At 35.1% G+C, this 24,678-nt stretch overlaps 2 protein-coding genes across 12 annotated transcripts in view; one reads left to right on the top strand and one right to left on the bottom strand.

The window, feature by feature from the left end:
• LOC125650138 (basement membrane-specific heparan sulfate proteoglycan core protein-like) overlaps positions 1-24,678 on the bottom strand; it is a 251,179-nt gene that overhangs the window by 143,796 nt on the left and 82,705 nt on the right. For 5 of the 11 annotated variants that reach the window (XM_056153518.1, XM_056153520.1, XM_056153516.1 and 2 more), the window contains exons 14-20: positions 18,737-18,841; positions 14,402-14,530; positions 10,894-11,007; positions 9,106-9,225; positions 6,989-7,105; positions 5,815-5,925; positions 5,405-5,515 (exon numbers count right to left, since the gene is read on the bottom strand). In XM_056153518.1, the coding sequence (XP_056009493.1) occupies positions 5,405-5,515; positions 5,815-5,925; positions 6,989-7,105; positions 9,106-9,225; positions 10,894-11,007; positions 14,402-14,530; positions 18,737-18,841 (807 nt within the window). The remainder of the gene's footprint in view (positions 1-5,404; positions 5,516-5,814; positions 5,926-6,988; positions 7,106-9,105; positions 9,226-10,893; positions 11,008-14,401; positions 14,531-18,736; positions 18,842-24,678) is intronic. The other 6 variants (XM_056153534.1, XM_056153545.1, XM_056153528.1 and 3 more) reach the window with 3 other exon arrangements.
• On the top strand, positions 41-4,323 carry LOC125666335 (uncharacterized). The gene is made up of 6 exons (XM_056153667.1): positions 41-245; positions 1,439-2,127; positions 2,232-2,334; positions 2,543-2,751; positions 3,371-3,587; positions 3,909-4,323. The coding sequence occupies exons 1-6, from the start codon at positions 41-43 to the stop codon at positions 4,049-4,051; spliced, it is 1,566 nt and encodes a 521-aa protein (XP_056009642.1). The 3' UTR covers positions 4,052-4,323.

Here is a 24,678-nt window from a genome sequence, read left to right as displayed (position 1 = left end):
ATTAGACGCACTTCGACCTGGCACTTTGAACTGTTGAAAGATGGCTCAATTATTCCACAGGGAAGATTCACATTTTTTAGTGTTTTTTGATGCTGACAAAACTGTGCAATTATTGCCAAAGCAGAAGATTACCTTCTTGGATGAAGATAATGTGACAGTTTTCTTTCCTACATCAAATCTTCGAGAGGATGGTACAGAAGAAATTGAAGATATAGCATACACTGGAAGAGTATTCTTTTCAGGAAGTAAGTAAATATATACATTTTTTAAAATTAATATCAATTTAGGAAAAAAATCTTTTAGAGAAAACAAGCTAAAAGTTCCCAAAATTCACATCTAGGCCTACCAATACATGTACGTACCAGGCCATGTCTACATTTACCACATGGCCACATTGCATTGGAAAATTCCATCTGGGTTTTACATGTTTTGTATGAAAAATCGTTTTAAATCCTGTTATTTCAAAAGTATTTAGGCATATAATATTAAAATCATTTTGAAAAAAAAAAAAATTGTTCCAACAGCTATGAAATAAAAATTTATACATTTGAAAAAAAGGCGCGCGTATGGTTGATTATATAGAGGGCGTTGGTGTAATAAATGCACTTTCCCGAATAGGCATCGGAACACCTCGGGTACTTAGGAAGTGAAGGCCAGCCAACATCACATCGTGAAAATGTGATTTTTTGTAAATACTGTGCGTTTATTAGATATAACTTGACAATGGAATTGTTTCATACCAGTCGAAAAAAACTAAAAGGGAGTTACTGTTACGATATAGGCGTGTAAGTAATTTTAATGATTTTTGTGTATAATTCAACAATCCACGTCGAGGAAATTCGAGACTTAGAAACGTACACAGAGAGTAATAGTTATCATCCGAATGTAATAGATATATTACGAATTTATTATATACATTACATCAACATTATCGCTAGAAATAATTAAGTAGTATGCAGACTCGTCGGAAAATTGCTCTAACTTTAATGTAATTTCTGTGGAAACGAGGGGGTTATTCAGATTAATTCGGTCTTTCCTGATCACCCCCTCGTTTCCACAGGAATTAAGTCTAATGTCAAGCAATATCTTTTCAATTTGTGTACAAAGTGTTGAGAATGAGGGAGAAAGCAGAATCTGTACACTGCTATACACATAATTCCAACAAACAAAATAATGTTGTGGAAGAAAGTCATTACATTGATATTAATTTGTTATAATTTTGTCATATACTCTGGATTAACGCAAATGACATCCCCTGGACCCTGCTTGGTTATACATGTACAGACATGAAGTCTACACAATACAAATAGCCTAATTGATTTTAAATTGGATGATTTAATTTTAATACTGCTGTATACAGTTACACTATTAACAATTCAAAGTACATGTACAGGTGTTAACCAAGCATTATTATAATACTTTTGTATGAATATTTTAGGTGCTTCAAAATGCAGAGGAATGAAATCGAAAATTGATGAGGGGGATGGCGGTGAAAGAGATACAGATTTCTTTACTTCTTTACAAAACCAGGCAAAGGAAGTTAAAAGCTGTGGGAAAAGGGGTGCAAGCATAAAACTGAAAAGAGCACTGGAGGAGGAAACGAGGGAAATGGCAGCAAAAAAAGGGCAAAAGCAAAAATCAAAAAGTGACTCTACCACTACATCGGCAGCAGAAAAAAAAACAACCAAAAGAAAAACAAAAACTGACACACCCCTCAGTGAACTAGAAGCAAAGAAATCCAAATCACAAATAACAAAGGACTTGAAATTAAAAGAAATGATGGCATTTGCAGGAGTAAGTTCTGCAGAAAGTCCAAAAGTTTCAGATTCCAACATCTCTATGGAATCTCAAAGCAGACAAAACAAGCCTCAGTGTAGCTGCAGCCCTAGAAAAGAGGCATTGGCAGACAGCACATCTGCAACAGGTGTTGCAAGTGGGTTTCAAGGAAGGCAAACAGAAACTTTACAACATATAAATGCTACTGTCCCGTCCGAAACCAGCACTAAGAAAATTGTTGAGCCAGAGCAAACAACATCAGCTACTTCCATGCTTGTTTCTTCTAGCTTAAACTTATTGAATTCTAATGATCTGGAGCCTACAGATCTGGAGTATAACAACACTGGGGAGGTATGTACATGTTCAAGCACTTTAACATGTAATACAGAGTATAAGAAAACTTATGTATCTTGAGAAATTTTGAAAAGGAATTTAAAGATTTGCTTTTGTTTTAGGTTGATTTCTCCGATGCCTATTATGTGCCAGAATATGGTTATAATTCAGACATGGGTCAATCTGAGACTTGCGGACAATCATCCCCCATTCAAAATGTTATTGGTAAGATTAAAAAATGTGAAATAATGTGATGCAATTAATATTTGATTGTAAAGTTTTGAAAACCTTTTTTTTTAAATTTACTTCACATAGACTGGAAAACAGGCTTATTCAAAGCATGTTTTCCAGTCTATGTGAAGTAAATATATATACTGCTTTTTATATCACATTCTTCATTGCTTGAATAATGTTTTTTTTAAACATTCATAAGGTTACTATCAGCAGCTGGACCCTTCACAACAGGGAACAATTCTTGGATTCCTGAATATGCTGTCCTCTGAGTTGCATGGTATAACATATGGGCAGTCACCAAGCAGTTCCACCAACCCACCAAACAGTTCAAACATGACTGGGAATGATTTTTCAGTAGAACAACACAGAGCTCTGTCTGCTGATGCATCAACAACAGATGAAAATGAGGTATGATATGATGTATTTTAAATATTTAAGTTAAATCTGAAATTTTTTATCAGATATCACTTAAAGTTTAAAGCTTGGGCAAGTTGAAAATTATAGATAAAGAAATGACTCTAAATTTTATTTATCTCTGCTGCATAACTTGTTTACTTTTTAACTGTTAAAAGTCAGTGAAATTCATTTATTAAACAAATTAACAAAGATTGAATGATTGAATATTGTTTAACGTCCTGCTCGAGAATATTTCACTCTTATGGAGATGTCACCACTGCCGGTGAAGGGCTGCAAAATTTAGGCCTATGCTCGGCGCTTATGGCCATTGAGCAGGGAGGGATCTTTATCGTGCCACACCTACTGTGACACAGGACCTCGGTTTTTGCGGTCTCATCCGAATTAACAAAGAAAGTTACTGTCAGATACATCGAGTCATTTGTACAGTCAAACTTCACTATCTTGAATTCGCTTGCACTGAGAAAAAACTTTGAGATATCCGAGGATTTGAAAAATTAGAGGTAGGATACTTAAAGAATTAGTGGTTGGAACTAATTCCAAATCACTTTAAAATTTGACATATCCATGGTATTCCAATACCAATGTTCAACTGTATTTTTGTATATTTTAGCGAAAGGTGCCATTGATAATGGATAAGGATGACATTTTCAAGGATGTCCTTGTTAACCCATCTAAACTAAGAAATGCAGAATCAAGTGCGCTGATGGCAAAACATCCCGCAGCATTTCTGTTGAATAAAGTTTTGGATTTGGTATTCCGTGTAGACGAGTTGAAAACCTCCAAAGGTGTAAAAGGCCTGAACACACACAAAATGGAAGCCATAAGTGGTAAATATTCTTTCCTCCATCTTTTTGGAACTTGTAAATTCTGATCAATTTCAATTATTCTTTTAGGACTTCTTTTTCTCTCGATTTTCTCATGTGCGTGTTTAATTTTCTTTTGCAATCTTACTGTTATTAACAAAATACAGGCATTATATTCTTGTTTATGACCTCTCTGTCCTTTAATAATAAAGAAGGTTAATCTCATGCCAAGGAAAGTTGGCTTATAGAAGTCAACAATGGTACCATTAAATGATGTGACAAGTTAGTACATGTATTGTTTGGTTTTTTTTTCTTATCATATTTAACTTGTATGTTTTATTTCAGAGTACCTGTTCGCATGGTGTACCAAAATGGATATCGAAAATGTTTCATCCAAGACACAGACAACTATAGTTCAGAACAAGATCGGAAATTTGAGATTTAAAGGAGTGAAAAAAACAAAACTTGCAAAGAAAATGAACAAGTAAATTTGTTGCATGTCTATGTTAATACCATTTAGATACTGCTTGTAAACTGCCAAATCTGTGGAGAGGATCCAAAATTTATTTTCATATTTTACTTATTGTAAAAATGGTTTTAAAATGGTTATTAAATGGTTTAAAAGAGAACCATTTTTGTCTCATTTGCATAAATGGTTTTTGAATGGTTAATTTGCATGTTATAAGGCCCAAAAAAATGGTGTTTGAATGGATGTTTACTGATGGTTTGAATGGAAATAAAATGAAAAATGGTTTTTAAATGATCTTATCCTTTCTGTTGAGAATTCTTGAAAGAGTTTGGGAAAGAAATGGCTCCTGAATGGTTTTAAAATGGTCTGAAAAGAAATGGTCTTTGAATGGTATTTAAATGGATTTCATTTTGATAAGGGATTCCTCTTTTGGATGTGATCATGTTATGTAAGTCTCACAAAAATGCACTAAACAGTATGAAAGTTAGAGACCGCCCGCCCGACTGGACGCCCATCCTTCGCCAATTTAAAAGCTGAGATTTGCTATGCAACTCGGCTAAAAATAGAAAGAACATTTATCAAATCTTTGTTGATTTTGAAATGCATTTGTTCTATAGCGCATTTAAAATAAATGGGGGGAAAATCACTAAAAGAGAAGCATAAAAACTATGCCTGATAGGTAGTACACAATAGAGTTTTAAAACTCTATAATCATCACTCTCTTTATATTCTGTCTAAATTAAAAAAAACTTGTATCACTGTAATTTAACACCTACCTAGTACCTAAAATCCAAACCTTTGCAGTAGTAATGAAAAAATTGTAAAGAGTACAAGTTTGAAGCATGATCAATGGCATGTAATCACTGTGCACTGAAACTCGAAGGGGCTACAGTTCTCTCCTTCTTATAGACACAAGCACATGTATTAAAAACAAAAAACCAACAAAAAAAAAACCAAAAAAAAAACAAACATGGACACAACATGTTCACATGCCATAACCCGACATGTTATTAATACTCATTAAACAAATATTCACAATTACATTACCGTGTCACACTTAATCAAATATGATAAATGGACAATTTGTACTTCACACAACACCAGCATTCAAAAAGTCCTGTATAATATTGTGACAAACTGTACAATTCTTGTTTTTAAGAAAAAGAATTGAATTGTAGACTTGGAATTTTGTGATGGACAACCAGAAACCTATATTTCACATACATAAAAATGAGAGACCGATAGACCTTGATTATTACTTGAGTATCATACAACGTACAACGTGGCCCAAACAAATATTTCTTACTTCAATTCAAGCCATAATTTTTTAATTTGTAATCATCAATAGACAATAAAAGTGTTTGATACTTACGACAGTCACTTTCATCACTACCATCTTGACAATCTCGACGTCTGTTACAACGATCAGTTCGTGGAACACACTTTCCATCCGAAATGCAAGTGAATTCATCAGAACGACAGCCTAAAAATTGTAATCAATAGATCTAATACTACATATATATTCATTCTAGCTTGAAAACAAACCTATATAGGACAGATGCATGGACTTGCATGATTAAAATATCAATATGCCCACAACTTTGATTGTGGGGCATAAAATAATATATTGTCATATATACCAATGATTCAGTATTTCCTCATCATTCTATATAAAAAAAAAAAATTTACCATATTGGAACTTAACTGACAAACCCTAAACTGCACAAAATTATTCTTACAATTTTTAATATCTTTCTGATTCCTATCAGTTTACAAACTTACTACATCCACTTTCATCAGAGCCATCAAAGCAATCTTTGATTCTGTCACATTGCTTTCGAATGTCAATACACTGCCCACTGGCACACGTAAACTCACTGGTCTTAGAACAAGCTACAAGAAACCGGGACAATCATTACAACATTCAAAGGAGAAATGACAACATTCGACATATTTTACAAATACATAACAATAAAAATAACTTTCCTGCAAAGAATGGAAACTTCCAAGTTATATACTGTGTACTCACATGCATTACAATACAATTCAGCATCCACATGGAGTAGTTATAATTTATAGAACAAGAACTCTTCAGAGCAAGATTTGTTTGTGAAACACTAATGCCCCTGTATGGCAGCAAAGTAATTCTGGTACCCAACGAAAGGTTTTCTCACAGGTAATACACATGTGAAAAATGAAAGCCCCAATCACCATCTATTCAAAAGTTATGGCCAAGGTTAAAGTTTTTGTGGACAGACTAACATACAGACAGACAGACCAAAAACTGTATGCCCCGAATCTCTGATTACAGGGGCATAAAAAGAGAGAAAGTAGAAATAAATGTTTTTAATTTACATCTATGAATTTTAAGTACAGAATAGCAGACACAGCAAAAGAAGTTGAATGTGTACAATTCTACTTAAAGCCAGTGAATAACGTAATTTTGGAATGTATAGTTTCTAAGGAACAAATGTCAATTTTCACAGGCTCCCAGGTAATTTATCTTTTTTTATACCCCATCCCCCTTTATATATTTCAAATCATGTTTTCCTTTTTTGTACTTTCACTGGCTTCAGTAGACACCGTCAACTGGATTACAAATTGAAGTTCTAGGAACCCAACTAAAAAATTCCAATATAACCAAAATTCAATATAAAAAATGTGAAAGAAAAATTGCCTAAATTAAATTGTTTACACGTCTTATCCAGTGGTACTGGGCAGAACATGCATATCTATAAAATAAAACTAGAAATAATCACACACGTTCCCCCTCAGAAGATATCTAATATGCCTTCTGATCCATTCATAGGGTTTTATTTTATACTTCTCATGCACAATCAGCAATAACAAAAAAATTATGAAATGAAAACTTCAAAATCAAAATGTGAGTGAAGAAGCGGGTCAGTCATTTTGGTACTATTCTATCAGTGGTTACTAGGAACAGATATACACTTACGGCAATTCATCTCATCTGACCTATCTACACAGTCGGCAAAACCATCACAAACCATCGAGACATTTACACACTGATGATCAAAACGACACGTAAACTGGGAAGCACTGTCACATTTTCCTGGAGAGTCACACACAACAATTATTACCAACACACACTAACACAACTCATTATGTCTTTTATGCAATGTCTTGCTTCAAAAATGTTCTCTGTATACATATCAAATTCAAAAACAGAATCCAATATATAAAAGTAAAATAGGCTCCCAAGCCATACCTTTACCTGTTAATCCCTAGCAATATACTTATCATCAGTGTTCAAGTTAGGACACACCCTTGTACCATCGTCATATTTTTGTTGCAAATATGACATTATCATTTTAACATTATTACAGGAGGCCAGTGGGCCACAAACCTCAACTTCTTTGTATAAATCAATGTGTAAAACTTTAAACTCCTATTGAGGCCTTGGGCTTTGAAGAAACCTGATTCTAAAACAAGATTTGAAAAAAAATATCCTACATGTAAAACTTTCAAGACCCTATCATGGTTGAACCATTTCTCAAAAAATTTACCTTAGGCAATATGAGGTTGCCTGCTTATCAATTTGAAAAAATTATCATGGGAGCCATGGGCCTTGATGGTCACCTAAGTATCACACAACAAAACATAAATTAGAAGTTCTGAATTTTGATGGTGCACTGAGTGCAACTTTAAGAGGTTGGATCCAACTATCCAAATAAATCTATCATACATGTATAAATCAAATGTTCGAAATACGACATCTCTATCTATAACAAATTGTGGGATATTACATGTATATGAACTAAAATCAAAGGAATTAACTCATGCCTGTATAACTCCTACACTCTAGATCTGTGTAATCTGGCAAATTTCTGTGGAACCAGAGGCATCCATAACAGACAAATTATACTCATCAATACTTCAATTTTGAAAGATTTTAAGTTTTTTCAGTTCATAATTTATTAGTATCATTCCCGAGGCCTGAACATCCAACCCAGAGACCAAGAAATACACAATGTTGAAAAGGCCTCCATGTTTATCTTAGAAGTTTGTCTCCTTGCTGTCCTGGAGTAGGTGGAAAAAGGATTTTTAAAGATAGCATCATCTATTTAGACTTTGACTCTGCTCCTCAGCCCCAGAGGGGTTAGGTACCATAAAATTCGGAATCTTTGTTGCCCCTAACCCATAGATACTATACACCAAATTTGGTAAAAATTGACCTTGTAGTATTTGAGAAGTTGAAAATGTTATCGCATGACGGAAGACAGGCACAGATCGTAATAAGTCACCTGAAGTGGAATAAAAATCGCTAAAACGTATCAAAAATGCATATGGCCGAGTTGCAGTTTGGAAAATTATGCACGCTTGCATTCACAAAGTAAAAACATGCACGTATTTAATATAGTTTATAAGTATGAAGCTTTGAATTGCCGCAATAGTTATTTAGTGTGATAATGACCTTGACCTTTGGATTTCAAAAGCAACTCATCAGGATTTGAAGTCTGATAAACATGCACCAGCAAGTACATGTATAAAAGTTAGAGGCAAGCTCAAATCTACAATACATAGTGAAAAAGAGACCTTGACCTTTTGACCTCAAAATAAATAGGAACATTCCTCTTTTGGATGTGATCATGTTATGTAAGTCTCACAAAAATGCACTAAAAAGTATGAAAGTAAGAGACCGCCCGCCCGACTGGACGCCCATCCTTCGCCAATTTAAAAGTTGAGATTTGCTATGCAACTCGGCTAAAAATAGAAAGAACATTTATCAAATCTTTGTTGATTTTGAAATGCATTTGTTCTATAGCGCATTTAAAATAAATGGGGAAAAAATCACTAAAAGAGAAGCATAAAAACTATGCCTGATAGGTAGTACACAATAAAGTTTTAAAACTCTATAATCATCACTCTCTTTATATTCTGTCTAAATTAAAAAAAACTTGTATCACTGTAATTTAACACCTACCTAGTACCTAAAATCCAAACCTTTGCAGCAGTAATGAAAAAATTGTAAAGAGTACAAGTTTGAAGCATGATCAATGGCATGTAATCACATTATCAATTTGACTGACATTGAAACTAGCTGAAACTTACGACAAGCTCTGTCCTCCTCATCTGACCGATCTGTGCAGTCTGGGTATCCATCACACAGCCGATCCCGGTCAATACACTGTCCACTCCTACATGTGTACTCGTCGGTTCGACAGGTTACAGCTAAACACAAGACACAGATACAGTGTAGTTATGTACACCATGGCTCGAAGAAAATTCTGCCAGTGTTCCACCAAAGTATGTTTTACTATGGCACCAGTATCTTTTCTTTCTATTCTCATGAGCAACCTCTCATTTTGTTTAAATTCATTAAAATCTGTTTTGTTTCTTGTTTCCACATTTACAAATTGTACATAAAATATTATCATTAAAAGCGATTCATGAACATTATTTTAAAAGTTAGTGGGATTTGAAATTTAGACCTAAAGTTATTCTCAGTTTATGGTCTTAATCACTCATCCAGAAAATACAAGTCAAATGCAGCATCCATAGAATCTATACCAATTTGATCATGTAAGGTTTCTTGGATATTGACCATTCAAAAACTTTAACCAGTTGACATTGACATCAAAGACAGAGAGAACATCAAAATAGTTCTCTATGGTGGCAAGCTAAAAAGGAAGCTATCACTTAAGTTATGTCATTTTCGACTAGGTGATTTTGCATTAGCAAATTTTTCGTCACTATTCCCTACTTTTCTCCTCTGTGGTTGATTGATGTTCTCCGCCACACTCAACAATTTTTGCCTTCAATAAACCTAACCCACAACTAGAACTGTCCTAATGGGACTAATACCCTCCGCGGGGCATATAAGATGATGGGAAATATTTAATGCAAGCACATTGGATATTTTCACATTATCTACAGGGCAATCAATGTGAATGCAGAAGTGTATATTCTACAGTACAGCAGTACATGAAATATTAAAAATATGCTTAATATAAACAATGAATACTATTTGGCACATTTTAGGCTGTATGATTGCATGCAAATCCCTGGTCAACTCTTCTAGTCTTTAGTTTATATTCACTTTCTTAAAGATCATTATGTTATGCCAACTTTACTTTGTCATTGATTTTGTCAGTAAATAAATGACATTAGCTCAAGTATTGGTATTATTGTAATCTTTTCCACTGGTATAACAACTCTAAGTAGCTGCAATAAAGGTAGTTTACTATGAATCCCATTGCCAGGGATAGTTGAGATTATAAATACTATCTGACAAATAAGTATTCAACACACATGAGCCACTTTATGTTTTACCGAGAAGTCACAAGATTGCAGATACAGTATGTGGATGCCAAACCCGAAAATGTCCGTAACTTCCATAACTGTTAAAATATTTCAATGAAAATAGAAGATGCACAACTACATTATATATATAAGATGAGAATAAAGTTTGAATCAAATCTGTTCAACGGTATTAGAATTAAACTCTGGACAAAGTGCGCAACCCCCAAAATGAAAAGAAAATGTGCGTAACTTCTATAACTGTTAAAATATTTCAATGAAAGTAGGAGATGCACAACTACATAATATATAGAAGATGTGCATAAAGTTTGAATGAAATATGTCCAGCGGTATTAGAAATAAACTTCGGACAAATTGCGTCTACGGACAGACGGACGGACAAAGTGATTCCAGTACACCCCCCCAAACTTCGTTTGCGGGGGGTATAATAAACAACTTTAGTTCAAAATGGCTTAGTGGTCCTGGAGAAGTTGAAAACCTGAATATTTGATGCAGACATAATTAGGCAAATTTTGATAAGAAAATCTCCATGACTCAGGTGACCTATGGACATTTCATTATAATATATGGTATACATACTACAATTGGCATGCTCATCCGATCTGTCTGGACAGTTAATTCTTCCATCACATTCCTCTAGCTTAGATATACATTGCTTTCCATCTGCACACATATATTCTCCAATCCGACAACCTATTGTTTCAATAACGAAGATCACTTAGCAATATACTACAAACATGTTCTAAGAGAGAAATTTATACTTCCAACGTTACTGATCTTCCAACTCAATGCTTTCAATTTTTTAAAAGAACGTTATATTTATTTCTCCGATGAAATCCAAATATAACTTACACTTATCCTAACAAGACTAATATCCCTAAATTGATAATTTCACAGTAGGCTGTTACTGAATACAGGGATATATTCGCCCCTTTTTCCCTCGTTGTTTATGGGCAAATTTAAGACTGGGCGAAACTGTTTTCTTTCTTATCTCTCTTTTAATACAACAGAGTTGGGGCAAATTTAAAATGGAGTGAAACCGTCTGACACCTGACATTTCAGTGAACAGTGTAGAAAGGCGGGAATAACCCTGTATACAGTATACAATTGTACAAATAATAAATCTGGGGAACACGTACAAGTTTGATGATCTTAACCTTATTAGTACCGTTTTCCCTTCATGATTACCCATGAAAGTATGACCTTGACCTTTGATTTTAAGAACTAACAGGTACCAGTATTGATTATCATAGCTTTTTATCCTTGATTGATGAACAGCCAGACCTACTGAAACAATGTATCATACCACAACAAGAGGCCCATGGGCCACATCGCTCACCTGAGTCACCTTGGCCCATATCTGAAGACTTTCCATATATATTTGCATGTAAAACCTTGGTCCCTATTATGGCCCAAACTACCCTTTGCAAACTTGAATCTACACTATGTCAGAAAGCTTTCATGTAAATGTCAACTTCTTTGGCCCAATGGTTCTTTTAAAGCTTTTTTCTATATTTGTATGTAAAACTTTGAAACACCCCCCCCCCCCCACTTGTGGTCCCATCCTTCCTACCTACCCCCCCCCCCCCCCCCCCGGACCATGATTTGAACAAACTTGAATCTGCACTATGTCAGAAAGTTTTCTTGTAAATATCAGCTTTTCTGACTCAGTGGTTATTGAGAAAAAGATTTTAACTATATATTTGTATGTAAAACTTTGATCCCCCTTGTGCCCCATCCTACCCCCGGAGCCCATGATTTGAAGAAACTTGAATCTGCACTACGTCAGAAAGTTTTCATGTAAAAATCTGCTTTTCTGGCTCAGTGGTTCTTGAGAAGAAGATTTTTCCTACATATTTGTATGTAAAACTTTGATCCCCTATTGTGGCCCCATCCAACCCCCGGAGCCCATGATTTGAACAAACTTGAATCTGCATTATGTCAGGAAGCTTTCATGTAAATCTCAGCTTTTCTGGCTTAGTGGTTCTTGAGAAAAAGATTTTTAAAGTTTTTCCCTATATATTTGTGTGTAAAACTTTCATCCCCCCCTTGGGGTCCCATCTTATCCCCGGGGGCCCATGATTTGAACAAACTTGAATCTGCACTATGTCAGGAAGCTTTCATGTAAATCTCAGCTTTTCTGGCTTAGTGGTTCTTGAGAAGATTTTTAAAGATTTTTCCTATATATTTGTATGTAAAACTTTGATCCCCTATTGTGGCCCCATCCAAACCCAGGGGCCCATGATTTGAACAAATTTGAATCTGAATTATGTCAGGAAGCTTTCATGTAAATCTCAGTTTTCTGGCTTAGTGGTTCTTGAGAAGAAGATTTTTAAAGTTTTTCCCTATATATTTGTATGTAAAACTTTGATCCCCCCTTGTGGCCCCATCCTACCACCGGGGGCCATGATTTGAACAAACTTGAATCTGCAATATGTCAGGAAGCTTTCAGGTAAATTTCAGCTCTTCTGGCCCAGTGGTTCTTGAGAAGAAGATTTTTAAATGACCCCACCCTATTTTTGCATTTTTGTGATTATCTCCCCTTTGAAAGGGACATGGCCCTTCATTTGAACAAACTTGAAAGCCCTTCACCCAAGGATGCTTTCGGCCAAGTTAGGTTGAAATTGGCCCAGTGGTTCTGGAGAAGAAGTCGAAAATGTGAAAAGTTTACAGACAGACGGACAGACAGACAGACGGACGCCGGACAAAATGTGATCAGAATAGCTCACTTGAACCTTCGGTTCAGGTGAGCTAATAAAAACCTGTCTATAATGGTTGAATATGTGTGTCAAATTTGATTATCTTTGGTTAAGGTAGGTCCTTAGTCCTGGATTTTTGGGGTTTAGGTAGCATTTTTTTGTTTGGAATCAATAAATTAACATTCAGAGTAATGAAAAAAGGCAAAACAGTTAAGGGTTTCCATATTAATTTTCATTACATACACCACTAAAGTCATATACCCCGATGTAGATTTTTATGAAATTCATTGGAAACAGTTATTTGTTGTTATTTTAATATAAAAACAACAAATTATTTTTTGAATTGCATTTATTTATCGGGAAACATGTCAATAACTAAAACACATGTCATTTTCAATATGTTCATCAAGTTTTAGAATATGTGCAAAATTATTGAATTAGCGTTATTCCCCAAAATGTTAAAAAACAAACAAATGTGGACGCATTTTCCTTATAGCATGGTTTACATATCATTTTTTCTGTTTATATTAGTAGAGTTACATCTGTTATAGTTATTCACGGGAAAAAATCCATACCTTTCCTTAATAATTTCAAATCTATAGCTTCCAGATTATGTATACCCCCATCAAAAACTGAAGTCTGGCATCATACAGCTGAGCTATTTAAATCACTCGGGATTAAAATTGTATGTAATTTCATGAAAAAAACCCACAGATAATGATTCCTTATCACCTTGGTAAAATGTTTGTCAAAAATAAAGGAAATATATCGCATTATGGACTTGATAAATAATTGAATGAAAACAGAGTTATTGTCCTTGGATTCAATATTTTGAAACATATAATTGACTATTCAAATATAACTAAGAATTTCGAAATATTTTATGGCTAACAAGATTTTTTACAATAACTATTGAAAAAGATTCCAACAAAATTTATGTTCTTATCATTAAATTATTGACTTTGCAAAATCCTATGACGTCACACGAGTGTGGAACTACGTTAAGCAATTCAAATGCTGTATGTCATATCTTATGTGCATGATACAGCAGAAGATTATCTTGATCATATCATGAACTCTTCAATTCTCTTGTATGAACTAGTCTTTGTATTGTAGGAGGATATGCTTCCCCTGAATTACTTCTGTAATTTGGGTTGTGTACTAGTACCATTAACATGGAATGTCAAGGTCACTTAAAGATTATTTTGCTACGAATAATGTTGTAATCCAGGAGTACTTTGCAACTTTTCTTCAATTCAAGCTCAAAGAATTGAAATCTCTCTCTCTCTCTCTCTCTCTCTCTCTCTCTCTCATCCATCTAATGTACAACATCCAGCACAGTCAATCCAAAATACCCACAATCTCCCCCAACTAGATCTCTTACTTACCACAATATCTAGGGAATTCATCACTACCATCTCCACAGTCAACTTTGCCATCACAGTTGGATCCAGGTGGTGCACAGGTGCTGTCATCACATTTATATTGACCCTGGGGGCAGTCTTTAGTGGTAGAGCCTAAAATATAAAATAATCTCCCCAGGCTATACGGATCTGCATCTGAAGCTTGAATAGAAGTCCGTTTCTATGTGTAACTACATATGATCCAGGTAAGCATATCCAGGTAATATGATCCAGGTAAGAAAACCTGACCACTGATGCTATGATGCAGCATAAACTAATTTCAATTTGACAAATAAACAAAACCTGTAACAATGTTCCTGTTCTGCATATCTAAGATAGATTCCAATATTTAGCAGCAGTATAAAAGAAGATATATGCTCTTTAAAAACACACAAATGTCCCCAATAGTGCCCATACTGAAGAAAGACTTCACATAATATGTTATATTAACACTATATTACTATTTTGGACCTGCCCTACTAGAGTCAGAACCCTGGAGTTGCAAAATTCACAATTCTGGTATATCTCTTTTTGCATTTCCTAAATATGCATTAAGTTTTTATCAGCAAAATTAAAGAAATCTTTCAAATAATACACATTTAATCACTATGACCATTTTGGCCCCACCCTGGTACCAGAACTGCTACCCCTGGGACCAGGAAATTTACAATTGTGGTAAAGGTCTACCTGCTCTTTCTAAATATCCATTTAGTTTCATTTTAACATCAGTAGCACTACGGAATATGTTAATTCAAATGTTTTACACACATACCGTATATATACCAAGTTTGTCCCACTCTGGAGTCAGAACTTCTACCCTGGGGATCATGAAATTCATAATTTTGGTAGAGGCCTTCCTGCTCTACATCACTATGCATTTAGTTTTTCTTACAGATGTATGATTGTAGAGAAGAAGATTCTTGAAAACTGGTCAATTTGTGTCCTGACCTAAGGTCCCAGGAGTCCTGAGATTTACGATTTATGCCCCCCTTGTCCCAAAGATGCTTCATACCAAATTTGAAAAGAATTGGAATGGTAGCTATCAAGAACAATCAATTGTTAACAAATGACGATCCGAACGATGCACAATAATGGATGCTAAACAATTGCAATAGGTTACACGAGTTTACTCAAGTGACCTAAAAACATCTTCAGTTTATTTACTGTTATATTCTAACTTGATTTAAATCTATGCTTCACTAGTACCAAAAAAAGCCCACCCAGATGTTCAGTAGAACTATTTTTCTTTTTTAGTAAGAGATTACAATGCATTATGTGCTCCAAGCAGCATGGCGAAAAACAGCAAAGTGTGTTGCTTTAAATAAAGTAGAAACTTTTCCCAATAAAGACATAAGTATAAATTTTATCAAATGTGCTATGAATTGTTAAATATATTTGGACAATTACGATAATAAATGATATCCTGGAATAACTATAACCTGTGGACAACAGACACATATTTATGACTTAAGTTCACCCAAGATGCCACATTTTGAAATAAACACAGTGATAACTGGTGCTTAAGAATTTGTTACCCATGCTTGAGAATGTGAGTTGGAAAAAAAATGTGCGAGAGTCACCCTCAAAGTGCGAGATATCACATGTATGCTTTTTTTAAATAGATAATTTTAACATTGCAAAACAGAGAACACAGATGGGATTCTACTTTTTTTTTTTAATTTAAAAAAGTTTTCAACTCTGAAGAAGGGGGTTTTGTCTTTAAAGTCTTAAAAGAATTCAACATTGGAAATCAAATGGACAAGAATATAATATACCATACTTCCTTAAAAAAATATATTAAAAAGGGAGTGGTTATCTTTCTTGGCCAATAATCAAAAGCATCAATGTTACAAAATAGGTAATTAAGCTAATAGTGGACATCCTTGTCTAATCCCTGTAGTCAGATGATATAAATGGTATAATCATGCTGTTTTATACTATTTTCCACCATTTATAAACAATCAATCAGGGTTTAAGTTTAGCATTTATTTTGATTCAAATGAAAAACCCCTATATGTACACTGCATACATGGACTTATCAATACCTCTTTTATAAAATACCAACATATTATAAAATGTAAACTGAAGTTTGGCATTCTGGGGGCTACTCATCACTATCAAAACCAACAACTATCAAACCTGACTTAATTAGAAATCTATGTCATGAAGCTGTGCCCGGGGCCGATCCCGGCGAGCATCAAAACAGACCATTAGTGACCGGGCTGATACCCACAAGCATCTTAGTTGAACTGAAACATAACTGGGGCTGCTCCAAGCAGGCATCATAGCAGACAGGACCATGCCCAGGGCCAATCCTATTGGCCATCAGAGATAAAGTGCAACCTATATCATACCTAAACTACCACTAATACTATATAGATTAAGTAATACCATTATATAGAAGACCTTTATCATACCTAAACTACCACTAATACGATATAGATTAAGTAATACCGTTATATAGAAGACCTTTATCATACCTAAACTACCACTAATACGATATAGATTAAGTAATACCATTATATAGACCTTTTCATTAACATACCATACAAAAGTAATATATAATCAAGAAAGAATCTATCAATAACTTCGAGGTAAAATTCCCAAGGAATGAACGTCACATGAACGAAATAATGATTTTCCACCACAAAAATAGCCTCTTCAAAACCTTTCTATATTTTAATAACAACTTAATAAGGTCAAGTAACAAATACACAATAATTTGAATCAATAAACAAGAGGCCCATGGGCTGCATCGCTCACCTAAGTCACCTTGTCCCATATTTAAAGATTTTTCCTATAAATTTATATGTAGAACTTTGATCCCCTATTGTGGCCCCACCCTATCCCCAGGGACTGTGATGTTCACAAATTTGATTCTGCACTATTCAGGAAGTTTTCATGTCAATGTAAACTTTTCTGGTCCAGTGGTTCTTGAGAAGAAAATTTTTAAAGATTTTCCCTATATATCTGGAGGTCAACAAAGATCAGCAGAAACACCAAAATTTTGATTTTTAAGAGTAGTGTGCTTGGGGTCCTTCTGTATGGCACTTAATCTTGGAAAGTAACAAAAGCCATCTCAAACAAGCTAGATGCCTTTGAGACCAGTTGTCTTCGCAGAATACTATGCATCTTCTGGTCAAATACCATATCGAATGAAGAGCTATACTGAAAGACTAACACTCTTCTATCAAAAGAAATAAGAAAGAGAAAATGGCTGTGGATACAGCACATATGTAGAAGGCACCCAGCCTCCATCCCCAGGGTTGCATTGAGATGGACACCACTTGGTAAGAGAAAGAAAGGATGACTAAAAGAGACCTGGAGGAGATCAGTGGAGAAAGAAATGAAGGAGAAAAACTGGACATGCGGTCAGATTCAGAGATGGACACAAGACAGACCAGCACGGAAGTCTCTGGTGACAACATGTGCTGACCAGCACGACGAGGATTAAGTAAAACTTTGATCCCCTACTGTGGCCCCACCCTACCCCCGGGGACCATGGTTTTAACAAACTTGAATCTGGACTACATCAGGAAGCTTTCATGTAAATATAAACTTTTTTGGCTTGGTGGTACTTGAGATTTTTAAAGATTTTTCCTATATATTTCTATGTAAAACTTTAATCCCCTATTGTGACCTCATCCTACCCCCGGGGGCCATGATTGTAACAAACTAGAATTTATTTTATACCGGGAAGCTTTCAGGTAAATCTCCACTCTTATTGCCTAGTGGTTTTTGAGAGACTTTTAAAGATCTTCCCTATATATTCACATGTAAAACTTTGATCCCCTATTGTGACCCCACCTACCCCCTGGGGTCATTATTTTAAGAAACTTGAATCTCCACTATGTCAAGAAGCTTTCATGTAAATTTCAGCTTTTCTGAAGATTTTTAAATGATCCCACCCTATTTTTGCATTTTTGTGATTATCTCCCCTTTGAAGGGGGCATGGCTCTTCATTTGAACAAATTTGAATCCCCTTCACCCAAGGATGATTTGTATCAAGTTTGATTGAAATTGGCCCAGTGGTTCTAGAGAAGAAGTCAAAAGTATGAAAAGTTTACAGACGACCGACAATGGGTGATCAGAAAAGCTCACTTGAGCTTTCAGCTCAGGTGAGCTAAAACAGTACTGTATTGAGCTAAAATCAAGTTATTATACCCTCTAGCACATTTGTGTACAAAAACTGAAGAACACGTTACTTCCTCATGTTATAGTCACTTGTTTAAAATTCAGACAGACAAGAAAGAACATAGGAAAGTATAGAATGAGAGCTTTGAGACATTGAAAATTACAATGGGAGGCAATGCAACTTACAGTTTTTCTCATCAGCTCCATCAAGACAATCCTGATAGCCATCACACAGATAAGTTCTGTCTACACAGGACCCATCAGAGCAAGGTACCTGGTCAGCTCTACATGCTAGCACAAAAACAAGAAGGCATGCAAAGCAAACACAGAATACAGAGAGCATCAAACAAATAATACTAATTTCTGTACCTTCAAGTGCTGTAGATTTTTTCAGAATTTCATTCCTTTTTCTCCAATTTAGCATTCGTTTGTGTTTTCAATTTTAATTTAAGAAAACCAAAAATGAAATTCAACTGATTATGTGCAAATGAACAAATTTGGAGGATCATTATAATGTAGATTGAAAAAGAGAAAAAGGCCCAAGGGCCACATCACTAACCCGAGACACTACATTTTAAATCTTAAATAGTAATCATATCACACATCCCTCTCGTTTCCCCACCTTAACCATGGGCACAAGTGTGAACAAACTTGAATTTACACTAAATCTATACGCGTGCATATTAATCAATCCATGGTTCTTGAGAAGATTTTCAAAGAGTTTTCCTATACATTCTCATGGAAAACTAAATTCCTATCAGGGCCTTAACATTGGTCCACATGCCATGGCTTGAGCAAACCTGATGCTCATGTTAATTTCACAAAATGAACCCTTAAAGATTTTAAAACCAGTTGGGAGTTACAACAAACTATTTTTTGCTGGCTCTGAAAGCTTGCTATAACAATATTCTACTGTATTGAATATACATGCTGTACCCATGAGGCTCTTCAGGCATGGATTTTTAAAACCAGTATTCACCAGCGTAATCCAATGTGATATTGAGAACCCCTCTAAGCAATTGGTATGAACTTGAATTTACAATACAAAATGATGTTTGCATAGCAATTCGACATATTGTATCTCTGTGGTTCTTGGGGGGGGTAGGGGTTAAATGATTTTCAGATAATATTCCAAATCATTCCATCATAAAACTTTGAATCCCTATCATTGCCTCACCATCACCCTGGATCTCAAGGTTTAAACAACTAGATTTTTCATTATATAAGGAATCCTTGTATTAGGCCAATTCAACTTGATTAGTAGATTATCATCCTGCGTCAGCAAAAAGTATGGGGTGGGTGGGAGGATTTATTTTTTAATTTTTATTTTCTGAGAAAAATATTAAAGACAAACGAGTGTTTTTTCAACAGATCCGCATCATTTAGTGGCAGAGGAATATCAATATATGCTATTTTCATACACTAATTCCAGGTTAAGCTTTAAATTAAGGATATAGCAGAAATATACCTAACTTCTTCAAGATCTAAATCTGTAAGAACGCGAGAAATTAAGAAAACCATATAGATCTATTTTCTTCACATGGCTTTTCACGTTCCTATACCGGAAATGTAAACAAGAGGTGTAAATACCGGAATCGGACATGAAAATATTCCGGAAAAAGCAAGTTTTGCAAAATAAAAAATATTGGGGCGGACCAATTTTTGAGGGGCGGGCGGGGATGATAATCTATCAATTAAGTTGAATTGGCCTTATATGAAAGTTGAGACTATTCTGATTCTTAACACATCATCCTATTTTCACTTTTTCTTAATTATCTCATTTTACCCTTTTAGCTAAGGATGCTTTGTGGTCAATCTGATTGGATTTGGCTATGGCTCTTAAACAAGAGGCCTGTGGGTCACATTTTTCACCTGAGTCACCTTGGCCCTGCTTTTGTTCAGCTATAGTGACTTTAAATCTTTATTCCCATGGAATTTTTTTTACCCCATATTGTAGCTCCAACCTAGCCCTAAAGGGTCACCACATAACTATAACACAAGGTAACAATGTCAAAAATGATGGTATGAAATGTACCTGGTAAGGTCTTGAAATAAGGAATCTATATACAAAATATGAAACCCCTATCTTACAGTTCAGGAGATATTGCCTAGATGAAGTTTTGTTAAAAGACTGGGTCAAGATTAATCAAGTTCAAAAACTTTGGTACCAAGAGAAAGGTCTTGTCAAAAGAAATGCATAAATCTAATGAAACATATATCATTCGCCATTCAAAATATGAGCAAGTTTAAAGTTTTGAAATTTGGGTCAAACTCCAAGGTCAAGGTCATGTATCATGGCTTCTTATGAAATTTCTTGCCATAAGAAATCTATCTACAAAATCCCTACCTTAAATAGTTCAGTAGATATTGCCTAGGCTAAGTTTTCTTAACAGTAGGTTAACCTCATAAACGTCAAGAAATTTGGTACCAAAAGAAAGGTCTTGTCACAATGAATGTGCATATGAAATATGAGAGTCACATCATCTGCCATTTGAGAGTTATGAACAAGGTTCAAGTTTCAGACAAACAGGACAAAAACTATAGTTCTAACCCCCCCCCCCCCTTTGTTTTAACTGATTTCCTGTGTATTCTCATTTCCTATTATGGTCCCACCCATCTCCGGGGCCCCTAATTGAACAGCCTTGAATTTGCATTATCAGGGAATGCTTGCAAATTAATGAGTAATCATGGTCATGTTGTTCTTAAGAAGATAATACTATTAAAGATGTTTCCTCCATATATTCCCATATAAAACTGTGATCCCATATTGTGGTCCCATCCTCCTATCCCCAGGGGCCATGATTTGAACAAACTTCAATCTGCACTATATATATTCTTTAGTGCTTAAGACATATTGTCTTACCACATCAATTTCATACCTGGGAATGCTTGCATATCAATATGAGTAATCATGGATCTGTTATTCTTGGTAAGAATATTTTTAAAGATTTATCCTAAATATTCCCATGTAAAACTTTGATACCCTATATGAGGGCCATTTGTGGCCCAACCTTACCACAGGGGACCACAATTTGAACAAACTTGAGTCTGCACTACCTACAGATGGTTGCATATTAATGCGAGTAATCTTGGCCCTGCTGTTCTGGAGAAGATCTTCTAAAAGTTTTATCTTATATATCCCTGTGTAATACTTTGATCCCCTATTGAGGCCCCATCCTCTGCCCAAGGGCCATGATTTGAAGAAACTTGAATCTACACTTTGTCAGGAAGCTTTCATTTAAATTTTAACTTTTCTGACCCTGTTGTTATTGAGAAGATTTTGAAATGATCCAACCCTATTTTCACCTTTTATCTTCCCTTTGGAGGAGGCATGGTCTTTCATTTGAGCAAACTTGAAACCCTTTTACCCAAGGATGGTTTGTATCAAGTTTGATTGAAATTGGTCAAGTGGTTATGGAAAAGATGAAAATGTGAAAGTTAATGATGACAAAAGACACCTTAAGTTCTTTCAGTCAGAAAAGCTCACTTTAGCCATTGGCTCATGTGAGCTAAAAAAGTACAAGGTTGTAAGAGTAAAAGGCCTGTGATTAGTCAACTGTTGTCACATGATTCTATTGTACAACGCTTATAAAATAGATACTGCCTAGAACAGATTTATGAACTCTACCATACTGAAGCTAGTCCAATACTTTCAGGGTTTATATAACAGAATCATGTCAAAAAAATTGACTAGTCATAAAAATATAGTGTAAAATATAGTGAAAATCATAAAAATATAGTATAAAATTGTCCAACATCATACAACACATGCATTTCTTTGTTATGTAAATATGCCAAAACAAGAGGCCCACAGCCTTATCAGTCAACTGAATACTAGTGAAAAAGTATCACTACTTCCATGGGCTATGAAATCTAGAAAAAAATTCCTGTTCTGAATATCTAAGCTAAATTCTAATGTTCAGCAACAGTATAAAGCAAGATGTGTACTTAAAACTTCACTGCCCTCAAAAGTGCATACACTGATGAAAGGCTTTAAATAATAGGTGTATTAACATTAAAACATCAAAATATATGACTAATTTGGACTCATCCTAAAGTCATAACCTTGGGTTATGAAATTCACCATTTTTTGTACATCCTTTTCTGCTATTTCTAAGTATGCACTTAGATTTTATACAGTATCAGCAAACTTACACATAAATACTATTATACTAAGTTTGGCCCCACCCTGGGGGTCAAAGCCCTTACTCTGGGGAAAATCAAATTTACAATTTTGGTATAAGACTACCTGCTCTATCCATTCAGTTTCAATTTAGTATCAAAAGCACTAAAGAAAATGTTATTTAAGTATTTTACATATAAACACTATCAGTCTTCACGAAAACTCAGTGGTCCGAAGACCAAGGCCAGTGAATTTTAAGGTCAGGTCAGTGAAAATAAAAAATCAGAAAGTCTGTTGGGCTTGTAGACTTTTTGTAAGTCACATTAAATATAATGTTGGATTTAGATATTCTAATCGTTTTATTTACTTAAATTACCATCAAAATAAAACAATAAATAGCACATAAAGTAAGTGTTTTGACATCGTGGTTTGTTTATTTAGAACGATAACTAGTAATTGTCAAGATAACTTGTACGTTGATGACGTGAATATTCAACGAACAACTTATTGAAGCAACAAAAATGGCAGCGTTCTGTATCGCAGTAATAGTCTGGTCCCCGCCCCCGCCACTCCTTGATCACTTGTTTTGGGGTCCCCAAATCGAGTGATCAAGGAGTGGCGGGGACGGGGACCAGACTATCGCGGTAACTGCTGCTTTATTGCATTGTCCAATTAAAATGAACTTTGTCAATCGCAGTTATCTCTGATTTTATGCAATTTCTATAATTTATAGAATTAATCAATTGTTTACATTTGATGTTGCTAGAGAAGGCTATTTCCAAAGGTTTCGTTTGTGAAAAATACGTGAATTTGTAGTCATGTTGCGGGCGAAGAGAGAGAGAAAATGCCATGTACGGTGTTGTTTTTCTGGTATCGACAGAAAGGATGTCTTGGGGTGGATATGAATATGAGTAATAAGGAAAGTTTCAGTAAATTAATTGTAGTTTTACAATTCATTCCTTAATGTATGTGATAAACATGTACTATGAAAATTTGGGGGGGCCAGTAAATTTCACTGTGGGCCAGTAAATTCAGAGAGTTCACTGGTCCGACTGGTCAGCAAGTTTTAAATGTTTTCATGAAGACTGCACTATATAACAAGTTTGGCCCCACCTTGGGGTCAGAACCCCTACCCCGGGGATCATGAAATTTACAATATTGGTAGAGGCATTCCTGCTCTACATCACTATGCACTTAGTTTTTCTTTGATGTGTGTGGTCATTGAGAAGAAGATTTTTGAAAATTTGTCATTTTGGGGCAGTTTTTGCCATGCCCCAGAGGCCCCAGGGATGCAGGAATCCTGAAATTTACGATTTATGTTCCCTTTGTTCCAAATATGTTTCATACCAAATTTGAAAAGAATTGGAACGACAGTTATCAAGAAGTTAAAAATGTTTATTGTTCACACATTTCATAACTGACCATTTTGGCCCCACCCTGATACCAAAACCCCTACCCCTGGGATCATCAAATTTACAATTTTGGTAAAGGACTACCTGTTCTTCCTAAATATCTATTTACTTTCAATTTAGTATCAATAGCACTAAAGAAGATGTTATTTAAAAGAATTGGAATGATAGTTGTCAAGAAGAATTTAAAAATGTCTATTGTTCACACATTCAATAACTGACCATTTTGGCCCCACCCTGATACCAAAACCCCTACCCCTGGAATCATCAAATTTACAAGTTTGTTAAAGGACTACCTGTTCTTCCTAAATATCTATTTACTTTCAATTTAGTATCAATAGCATTAAAGATGTAATTTAAGTGTTTTCCACATAAACACCATATAACAAGTTTGGCCCGCCCTGACATCAGAACCCCTACCCTGGGGATCATGAAATTTATAATTTTGGTAGAAGCCTTCCTGCTCTACATCACTATGCATTTATTTTTTCTTATATGTGTGTGGTTCTTGAGAAGAAGATTTTTGAAAAATTGTCAATTTTGGGCAGTTTTGCCCTGCCCCTAGAGCCCCAGGGGTGCTGGAGTCCTGAAATTTA

Source organism: Ostrea edulis, chromosome 1 (genome assembly GCF_947568905.1).
Source record: "Ostrea edulis chromosome 1, xbOstEdul1.1, whole genome shotgun sequence".
Lineage (NCBI taxonomy): Eukaryota > Metazoa > Mollusca > Bivalvia > Ostreida > Ostreidae > Ostrea > Ostrea edulis.
This window is presented reverse-complemented; position numbering and strand designations above follow the sequence as displayed.

Excerpts from the sequence above, each read along its gene's own strand:
- LOC125666335 (XM_056153667.1), top strand. The coding sequence starts at position 41 with ATGGCTCAATTATTCCACAGGGAAGATTCACATTTTTTAGTGTTTTTT. Across the intron at positions 2,335-2,542 it reads CCCCATTCAAAATGTTATTG|GTTACTATCAGCAGCTGGAC; the intron begins GTAAGATTAAAA and ends AACATTCATAAG. Across the intron at positions 2,752-3,370 it reads CAACAACAGATGAAAATGAG|CGAAAGGTGCCATTGATAAT; the intron begins GTATGATATGAT and ends TGTATATTTTAG.